Below are 10,422 nucleotides of genomic sequence, written 5' to 3' on the forward strand. Positions count from 1 at the left end.
AACGGATTTTGCTGCACTGGTGATATAAGCACACAGCCGATAACACTTCTTATCGTGGACATTCCTGCAAGTAATATCGAGGCTCGATAACCTACCACAAGCGATAGCATGGGGAGGTCCTCATTCAGCAGTGGATTGACCAAGGCTGGCGATTACGATAAACAAGCCACACAATCTAAAAAAACGCATACATAAACTGAACGCCTTTCTTGGCATCAATTCCACTTCAGCTACGATCGAATCAGCACTGGCAGAATAAAAAAACACGTGTCGAGCAAATAAACAAGATACTCTTTTATTGTTGTTTTGAGAGGCGGAGCGGGAACTGAAAGCACCAATAAGATCTGAAGAATGTGGAGCATGCACAAGCAATAATGGCCCTGGGGGGGGGGGGCGCCTACCACCCCAGTGCCTTCACAGGCACCCCCCCCCCCCACAGTGTCACCCAAATGCCTCTTTTTTTTCCCCACTCGCAAAAACAGAGCCGCGCCCAGGGCTGAACAAGCCGTGGCCGCGGCTCAGGAGACGTCAGGTTGTTTTCTTTCCTCGCTGCACAACTCTGAGCTGTGCCGCCGGCGCCGTCACACCGCTACGGCCGGCTCGAACTGCACACCGGTGACAGCGGCGTGTTGCCACGATGGTGCCCGCGTCCTGCAGTGACCAAGGCGCATTTGCAGGAGGATGCAACTAATCCTGGCCCTGCTTGGCCCCCCGAGCCAAGACTTTGATTTTGCGAGGGTCTGCGTTTCAGTTTGGTTGCGGCATAGGCAGTGGGAAAAAAACACCCATACTGTGAAGGACCCTACGCTGGCTTGGCACAAACGTGCCAGTGGATAAGGGATTATGAGCGATCACAAAGCCCCAGTGTGGTCTCACACTCATACATACATACACTCACTCGCCCATGCACACACACACGTCATACACCACCGTCACATCGTTCAAAAGCCAGATTTAAAATAAACTAAAACAAAATGTGCTTCAGTAACAGCCGCTCCAGATGACGCACATGTGGGCAGCAAGGAAATTTCTCTCGATAATCCCTGGTAAGCAAAAATCCACCCAGGTAGAACTGCCACCTCTTACCGCCGCCGCCCCCTCCCCCCCCCATGGCAATCAACACACCGTTGATTTGCCTTAGGAAAATATGCAAGATCTATCCTGAACCAAGTAATTATTATTGCATGGTAAGGGTACACTACAATCTAATCCAGGACAGGGCAATGGGTAAAGGTTACCCAGAGTCCATTTTAAACAGGGGGGGGTGGGTTCTCTGTTTTCAATCAAGAATCTACACCCCCCCCCTCCCCCCACCGGGCCAGCTACATCGCAACTCCAAAATGTGTTTTTTAGTCGCACACGTTGCAAGGCTACTTTTTGGGGTAGGCCAATGCCAATTAACAGCATGCTTAAACCAGGCTTGTCGTTTCTAGATGCGGCTTTAAAATCAGACTGCCGTGCACCATAGGGCCCCACCCCGCCCATCCAAGCTGCCTATCGTGTTCACCTGGACACGCACAGGGAGGAGGCTCCTGATGGGTTTTGGAACCCTCTCCTCAGTCTACCTTCTAGGCCTGTACTCATAAATGGGTACAATCGTTGCACCCACAGTCCTGATATTACATCATATGACCAAAAAAAAGTTAAACCTTTTGTGTTGCAAGTTGAGGCTTTCCTACCCTGCAACTTTCATGCAAGGGGCTGCTGCGGCTGTTGCTGCCCGCTGCCAAATGCAACTCTCGCTTCCTCGAGTTGCGTAAAGACCAAAACAATCAGAACAAATTATTCTGTTTCTGGCCAAAACACTGCCACGAAGGCAAGAGTTATTCAATTCCTCGCCGTGTTTGAGGTAGCAATATAACACACATTAACACGTTTCTAATCTTTTACCTTTTCTGAAATTTTATTTTAAGAAAATAATAATTAAAATTATAAGTGCTTCTGAAATGCTCAATTTTACCAACACTTACAATGCTGCCTCATCGAGCCAGATTTAAATGAATTTAACGACTCTTTAAAAGCAAATAGTTGCCATCCAACAAGAGCCTGTGCGTCAATTTCCATTCGACTTTCGGGTTTTTCTCGGTAGGAAGACGCAAACACCTTGCTCACACAGAGGTTTAAAATATTAACAAAGCATTACAGGCCCCACGGAATGCAACCAACGATTTGGCACCATGCACCCCAGTCGCCAACGCTCCCATGCGGCAGGTTTAGCAAAACGGAAACGAACGAACAGCGAAAATCAGAATGTAAAAAAAAATGTATTTACAGCTGCATCTTTGCCAAAACTCTACCGCCATGGAAACGTTGAGCACCACAATTTAACGTTGCAGGGGTGGGTGATGCGTGCCACGTCTGTTCAGAGTCTCGATGTTTTTCCGCGGTTGTGGTAGTGGTGCTTCGTTTAGCTCAGCTGGAGGTGACGAGGCTGGGGCACACCGTGCGCGGGAGCCAGATAAGATTGGGGCCTCGTGTGCCACTTGGAAGGTTCAGCAGAAACCGCTGAGGATCTTGCGAACGCCCAACGCAGCCAGAGCCGTCATGGCTCCGAACCCCGCGACGGCCATCAGCGTGTTTTTGAGCATGCTGTCGGGCGTCTCCCGCTCAAACTCCCGCACGAACCCATCCTGCACCAGAGGAACACAAGCGCAATCTACGTCAGTACAGTTCGTGCATGTACACACACACATACGGCATCGGTCCTGAAAACAGCGGTGGAATAGCGATCGAATGTACAGGCGGTGCAACTGGGCGCTCAAGAGCCAGAGGGGCCCAGCTGCCGAGTTACAAAGAGAGGGGAAATTTGCTCTCCAATGATGTTTTCACAAACTTAATGCAGGTCTTGGAGAAAATGTTGGCCCACCAAAAAAATAATGGAAGGGCCATACAGCATAACAGGAAAAACACACACTCGTGGGGGAATTGGCAGAAAGGGCCAGTCACATTTCATTTCTTCCACCAGGGCCCACACCAAGCACACTACGATTCAGACTTAAATGTGTGACGGGGCTTTGTCCACTGGCCTTATGCGCACATGCACGTATGGACGCAAACACGCGAGATTACAAAAACACAGCTCTTTCATGTTTTATACAAAGATCCGTGAGAGAGGGGGTGGTTGTGGTGGAGGCATGGTGGCGGAAAGCCAGAATAGGAAGCTGCAGAGAGGCGGGTGTGGGGGCGGGGTGGAGGAGCTCATGATCAATAGCGGGCTTTACGCACCCACACATTTGGAAAAATAAATCTTTCCTGCCACGTCACAAACATTCCCCTTACAATTGACGAAACAAAAAACCCCAATTCTGTCTCCCACCAGTGCCACAGCCAGATGGGAATGGGCCCAATAGCTCGCCCGCCCTCCCTCCCTCCCTCACCAGTTGGTAACAACAACATGCAAAGGTATACTGCTCACAAACAGCAAGAAGGCACGTCTCCCATGTCTTGCATGCGTGTCGTGACGACATTGCAAGTACTTTCAATGCTCTCAGCCCTATCTAGATCACCAAGCTCAATGTAAAAAGGGCCCAACATGTGGCTGTAGTATTGTTCAGACCAACTCAACTGTGGCCATCCCATCAGGCTGAGCAGTGAAGTGCCTGGAGCAGCTGTGAGATGTTTGGTCCGAGCCACTATCTATCAAAACCTTTATTTTCAAACAATGCAGTCGTCGTCAGCAGAGCTGAACTTTTCCAGCAATAAGGTTTTGTTACTCTCTCGCATTGTGAACGAAAGCCAATGAATGAAGGCCACAGCGAGTGGCAATCTAATTCCGGGGCGTCAGCGCCTCTTTAAAATGTTGAAGTCCATATCTCGTTTTGCATGTGCGCACGCAATCCGAGTCCAATGGACAACAGTTCTGTTTACGCAACTGCCGGCGCGGTAGCTGGCGATGACTGTGAGCATGTTGCTGCACAGGGAGCGCAGCGGTCTGCCTCCGTTGTTAAGAAAAATACAAAGCAGTGTCCACCAACACGCCACGGTGGCTAGGAGATGTTAACTACCTCGCCTGGTATACAGGAGGTCGTGGGTTCGATCCCGACCCCAACACCCAGAGGTCGCAAACGGGTTTTGATTCCTTACCCGTACCCGGCCACACCAGCGGGTACCCGTACCCTACCCGTACCCTATCCGATACCCAGCGGGGTACGGGTAGCCGGGTATCGGGTAGGGTACCCGATTGCGAAATCTGGGATGAAGCCATGTTGCAGGCGCGGGTGGGTTGATTCTAGGAACTTGAATTGTGAGAAGAGACAAGACGTTGGGAAATGAGTGACAAACGGCTACTCACCAGTGACTCACGGCCTACCCGTACCCGGCTGCACCAGGGTCGCAAACGGGTACCCGTACCCAGCTAGGTACGGATAGCCGGGTATCGGGTACCCGATTGCGACCTCTGCCAACGCCTGTCCCTCCGGTTTTTCCCTCCACAAATGTCCACATAAGCCACTTCAATGGGCTATCACATGTGGCTCGGTCTCTTAAGAAAAAGAGCTATATAGCTCAGTTGGCCTTGCCTTGTCCAATAAAAAAATATTCAAAGATTAAATAAGGAAATGTTTACAGTTTCGTAGAGAGATTGTATTTAAATGTTAAAGAGGGCGAGGCCCGCACAAGCCATAACCAAATCGCGGAATGCACCCGATCTTGTTAGACCTCAAAGCCAAGCAGCTGGGCATTTGCATTGTTTGCAAGCTTGTTTGTAATACATGGGCTGCATGGGGTATGCAGCACAAAAAGACCAATTATTGTACTTGTAGGAGTCCACATCTCGACTCCCTGCTTTTACCAATTCGCACTGGCCAGGCGTGGCAAAGTATGAATGTGGCGGCTCTCATCCAGCAGTGGATTGATAAAACGGCGCTGAGGATCCGTACGAGGCTCACAGAGAACAACAAATACTCAGTTTGAAAGCCCTAAAAAAAGCTGCCGCGGCGGAAGTTTTAGTTCCACAATTTACGCCTCTATAAAGGAGGCATTTGCACTGTTTCGTTTGACATCACAGCATTTTTGCCCACACACGTACACACACACCAGGGGCCGCACCTTATTTGCTCAGTGGTTTTGAGTTCCCAGAAATGGTTGTTGAGGGGGGTCCACGAAACATGACAGTCACATTTTCCTAGGGGTTTCTGATTTCCACGTTTTTGCTTCGCAGTCTTCCGTTGGTGCGGCAAAGGCCCCCCCCCCCCCTTAAGAGTTGAGAGATAAAGCGTGGCTCGCTCGCTTGATTGTTGGCAAGATTCGTGTTGAAAATTTTTCTCAGGTAAGAAAAATCCCCCGTTGTAAATTCTAGAAAACGGCAGCTACCCCCCCCCCTGCACGAATATGAGTTTCCATTGTTCAGTGTCCCAGCTATCGCTCACGTTACAGTGCAAATAAAGATCCTTTGTTGTTGAACCGAGTAAGAACCAAGGTAGTCTATTTTTGTCACAATGGGCCCCCTTACGAATCAGAGAATGACCATATAACTCTTAAAAAGCAAGAACCTCGTGCAAATGAGTTGAGACTCGGAGACTTAATCCAGGTTATAAAGCAGGCAATTATGAGACTCAAAAGTGAATGTGTACCGTCTGAAATATTAAGTGCTGTTTTACAAGCCCAAGATTATCACCAAGTGGATGCAGAAATTACCGACAATTTTAAGTACCCAATTTAGGACGTGGATAATTAGGCACGTAGTCAATGCGTCGTTTCTGTAATAAATACATTTTGAATGCGATGACTAATTTGGAGAATAAAACCCGTTGTACAATTATGGTAATGTTAATTATTAACGTTGAAAAACGCCACGTCTCTCTGGGTCACATGCCGTAGAAGGCGAGGTGCGCGTGAACTGTCGACTACTTCTGCAGGTCTCTCCCCCTCGTAAACTCAAACCCACAGCTGTTTAATGGGCTGCTACACTTTGCTATTGAAACTGTGACTGCAGAAATCGGTACAGAATTTGTTTTTACACATTTGACTGCTTTAAACAAATGCTTCTCGAAAACATGGACGCTGAAGAGCCGATAGGCAATGGAGCGAAAATATGCAGATGGTAATGCAGATGGTATGAAAACAGGACGAATGCTGTCTAAGAGAGGAAACGTGTCTCCCGATTTACAAACACACACACAAGCTGCCCCTGGAGTCGCTCAATACTCTACACAAGCGCTAAGGTGTCGCCGCCGACATTTTTCAGCAACTTGGCAAACTCAAATAGAAACCCAAATAAATTGCTCTTCCGTCTCGCGTTGTAAAAAAAAAACCCGTCTGAACACATCGCCACCAAAAATCACAATTTCTACCATCTCCACTATCACCTTCTCCACCACCACCACGACGATCAGTGTCCACCATCAATCAATTACAACCACGTCGCATATCACCACCACCTTCTCCACCACCACCATCAGTGTCCACCACCAATCAATCACAACCACGTCGCACATCACTATCACCACCACCACCATCAGTGTCCACCACCAATCAATCACAACCACGTCGCATATCACCACCACCTTCTCCACCACCACCATCAGTGTCCACTACCAATCAATCACAACCACGTCGCACATCTCCACCGCCGACCGCGCCGTGTCTCGACCAAGTGCGTGGCTCACCCAGCCTCCCTGCTGCACGAACCAAGCCCTCCGCGAGGACACCAGGAAGGCAGCCACCTCGTCCGCCACGGCCCTCGCCTCGGCGTCGCTCAGCCGCCCGCTGGCTTTCAGCCTCTTGACGAGTAGCGCGCAGAACACCACCAGCGCGACCACGCGGCCCCAGTTCATGTGCCCGTCGGAGAACATCTCCCGGGCGACGCCGAGCGCAGAGCCGCGCAGCTCCTCGGAGTCCGTCTGGGCCTCCACGCGGCTCACCATGCCCGAGATGGCGGCGCGGTGTTGCTCCAGGAGCGAGTCTCCCATACTTTTGAGAAGCTTTGAAGCGGCAGAAAGTTGCTGCTGCTGCGGCTGTTCCGTCGGTGTCAGATGGGCCATGTAGGCCGAGATGAAATCCGCGGTCTTCACGGTCAGCTCGTCGTCGTCGAAGCGCCTCGCTCCGCCACTCCGCGTTGCCTGAATGGCCGCCGCGGAATGCGAGACGGAGTCGGCGGAGGTCGCAGGCGTCGTGGGTGGCGGCGCGCCGCAGGCCTCGTCAATGGCGGGTGCTGTTGCCGTGTCGTTGTCGCGGGGCGAAGGAGAATTGGGAGGCGACCCCGCGCCCTGTTGTTGTTGTAACCTGTCGGCGGCGAAGATCCCTGCGTGAGTGCCGTCGGCCACCATGGTTGCGTGCGAGCAAAGTAGCTTGGGAGGTTGTTGGTGTGTCGATGGAGGTGAGCGGTGAGACTGCGGCTGTGGGCGGTGTTGGTAGCGCGGTCGTCGGTTTTGTGGCCCAGCACTGACTGGGGGCGGGGCGGTGCGGGGCAGAGGCCACGCCCCCAACTTCCTCCCCCTCTCTCCCTCGGTCAAGTGGTGGGATTTTTCTTGTCTGATAGGTTTCTAAAATAATCCAAGTGAAAGATCTGCTGTGTGAATAATAACGCACGGGGTTTTTTTGTTTGCTGCCAGCGTTGGAAAGTGTGGCGTTTATGAAGGTCCCCGTGTTGGAAGCTAGTTTACAGTGTGTTTCGTTTTCGTTGGGCCGGTTATGTAATCCGGGTTTCCAGAATCTTCTTTTATGGTGGAATTAATATTGAGTATGGTAAAATAAAAGATCGTGAGAGTTACCCTCGGTGTGTGGAGGGGTTCATCTAGCAGTTGATAGCACATGGCTGGTGACGTTGATGTTTTCAGTAAAAGTGCTTTGCCCAAAAATTGTTCTTTACATTTAAGGAACTTTATGAGTTAGAGACAGCATTGTGATGATGAGATACATCATCAGCCATGATCTATCCACTGTACGGTTGAGCCTGCATGTTAGAGCACGTGGATGTGATACTACCCGGGTAATACCAGGTGTTACAGACAAGGGGGTACGAGGTGGGAGCTTAATCCATTTTCCGAGGTTTTGTTTCTTACCTTCTGCGCTGGTGTGTATACGTGGTGGGGTTTATCCGGGTTCATCCCTGGTAGCCTCTACCACGAATTCAGTCAGGCAGAATATCGCAATGGTAGCAGGGCTATCATTCAAAGAAAACCTTGAAACTCGGCGTGGCTTAACATGTTTATCCCATCAGCAGCATCCTCGGTGCCCGATTGTGTCAAAATAGATGCCGTTTTGTTTGCTGGAATTGTCCCCGCTTTCAACAAAAAAAACTAATCGGAACAATATTGACACACAGTTCGTCATAACATTTCTGCGAATTTAATTCAATTCTCGGTTTAATTCCAGTGGAAAATAACTCCATTTGAGATGCGTTTCGCAACCGGAATCGGAGACTTTCCCAACACTCTACACTACCGTCAATGCAATTCGGACCCCTATGAACCAAATCACCCTGAATGCACCCGAACTTTCCCCGTCAGATCTCAAAAGCTAAGCAGGATCTCAGCGTGGATATTCCTTGTGTGGTGGAAAATGATGCATTAAAAAGCCTTGTAGACTGCTGGCATAGCTTCAATGGCCAACAGCAAGTTGGGAAGTGCAGCAACATCCAATGGTGTTGTCCCGCGATATGTGGTCTCGTCGATAGCCTTGATAATTGGTTTTTTACCCTTTTATCTGGCAACAAAACTGACACTTTTTTTTACAAGGAGTCATGTTTGCATAGACCACAATACCTGCAGTCATAATGCAAACAAAAAACATAACTCTGATAATGTATGCACTGTCCTTAAAGTTGATTAATCATGTATGCACTGTCCTTAAAGTGTCAGTTTTGTTGCCAGATAAAAGGGTAAAAAAACAATTATCATATTTTTTACTGGCAAATGAGGTTCCAATGGTGTCGATAGCCTTCTTACCTTACACCAGCCCGGACTGACCATATTGGTGAAGTATGGTCAGACAACCCCCAGCACAACGGCGTCGGGAGGCACTCATCCAACAGTGGAGTAATAAAACAGCTGCGCATAGTGTACATAGTTGAGGAGGGCTTCATCCAGCAGTGGGTTGACCATAGCTGCTGGTTATTTGTTATGATTATAACATTGCTTTTTCAATAAAGTAACATGATAAAGCAAGCTTGTAATGGTAAACACGGTTCATTGCATCACATGATTTAATGGTCTAGGAACGTTTGAACTGTGGAGTTTTAGACTTTTGGAGATAACGCAGAGTTTATCTGTCTTTTCGAAATTCCATTCATGAGCCCGAAAACATCAACAAGAAGAGTTAACTTACCCCGACTGCAAAAAAAAACACATCTCATAACAAGCATAACAGCAATTCTCGTGTTTAGGCGAAATAGAATAGTAATGCAAACGGAATCTAGAATTCTAGATTTGAATAGGAATCTAGAATATCTAGAATATTTAAAAGCATAGTTAGTGAAGATAACATGCTCGTATTCATAAAACTATTTTAACACGTATGATAGTCATCGGTCACATTTTTTCAAAAAATGTACAGCTCATTGTCAATCTACTGTGGGATGAAGGGTCCAGCCAGCTATGGCGTGTCGGTCGTGGGGGTTGTTTGACCATACTTCACCACGCTGGTCAGTGTGGGTTGGTGAAGATGTGGGGGGCTGGTTCAGATGTCACTGAACGTAATCGCTATTGACGGTAGCAGAAGTAGGCAAAAATGGGTCCATTGTTGAAATTCGTATTAAAATATTACTTCCGTAAAGGAAAAATCCCCAGAGTAATTCTGTTGGTAATGCTGCTGCATGGTGCATGAGAACATTTACAACAACAAAGACTCAGCACATTCTTCAACAACCCTGAGTCCTTAAGAAGCATATAATCAGTGACGTTTCATGGACATGTTGAAAGTCCGTTGCCTGAAACGTCCCCTTTTATATATCTTCCATTTTAAAGCCGCACTGTTGTTGATGAGTGGGCTGTTTCGTTAATTCTGGATAACGCGGCTCAACCCACAGGCTGCATGATTAATGATTCATTTCCATTCTACTGGTGGCTCCACTACCACGCACCTTCCCTCCTTTCTCCATCCAAAATTTCCAGCCCAATGATGTCAGATCTACACCTCGTCTGTTTTTGACCAGACTTCGCCCACGCTGGTGACTGTGCAGTGCTTAAAAACCACTGTGCCACCTCTCCCCCACCCTCTGGCACTTCTAGCAGTAGAGTAATCGAGCCACTTGCGTGTGGGGTTGGTGGAACACGTCGTAATGGGGCCTCCCTAGAGGGTATACCGAGGTGCTTACTCTAGTTCAGTGTTCTTCACTAATTTCAGAGGTAATCCACACATTGGAAACGACTGGGTTTGACAGCACGATGGGGTCTTTTCACATTTGTGTATTTTCGGGGGCCACACGTCAGGGCCCGCACGAAAGGCCACCAGGGGCTGCCAGGTGAACTGCGGGCCCTCAATGAA

General features: G+C 48.9%; 1 protein-coding gene across 1 annotated transcript; it reads right to left on the minus strand.

Annotated features, from left to right (window-relative positions):
* Nucleotides 1-279: 279 nt before the first annotated feature.
* Nucleotides 280-7,360, minus strand: LOC144734875 (induced myeloid leukemia cell differentiation protein Mcl-1 homolog). The gene is made up of 2 exons (XM_078617311.1): nt 6,606-7,360; nt 280-2,630 (listed from the first exon to the last, which is right to left on the minus strand). Exons 1-2 carry the CDS (start codon nt 7,263-7,265, stop codon nt 2,493-2,495), a joined length of 798 nt encoding a protein of 265 aa, XP_078473437.1. The 5' UTR covers nt 7,266-7,360; the 3' UTR covers nt 280-2,492.
* Nucleotides 7,361-10,422: the final 3,062 nt, after the last annotated feature.

This window comes from Lampetra planeri, chromosome 53, assembly GCF_965212315.1.
Source record: "Lampetra planeri chromosome 53, kcLamPlan1.2.h2, whole genome shotgun sequence".
NCBI lineage: Eukaryota > Metazoa > Chordata > Hyperoartia > Petromyzontiformes > Petromyzontidae > Lampetra > Lampetra planeri.

Bases quoted from the DNA above. Each gene is read 5' to 3' on its own strand.
- LOC144734875 (XM_078617311.1), bottom strand. From the start codon at position 7,265: ATGGTGGCCGACGGCACTCACGCAGGGATCTTCGCCGCCGACAGGTTA. The intron at 2,631-6,605 runs GTGAGCCACGCA...CCTCTGGTGCAG, and splicing joins TCGTGCAGCAGGGAGGCTGG to GATGGGTTCGTGCGGGAGTT.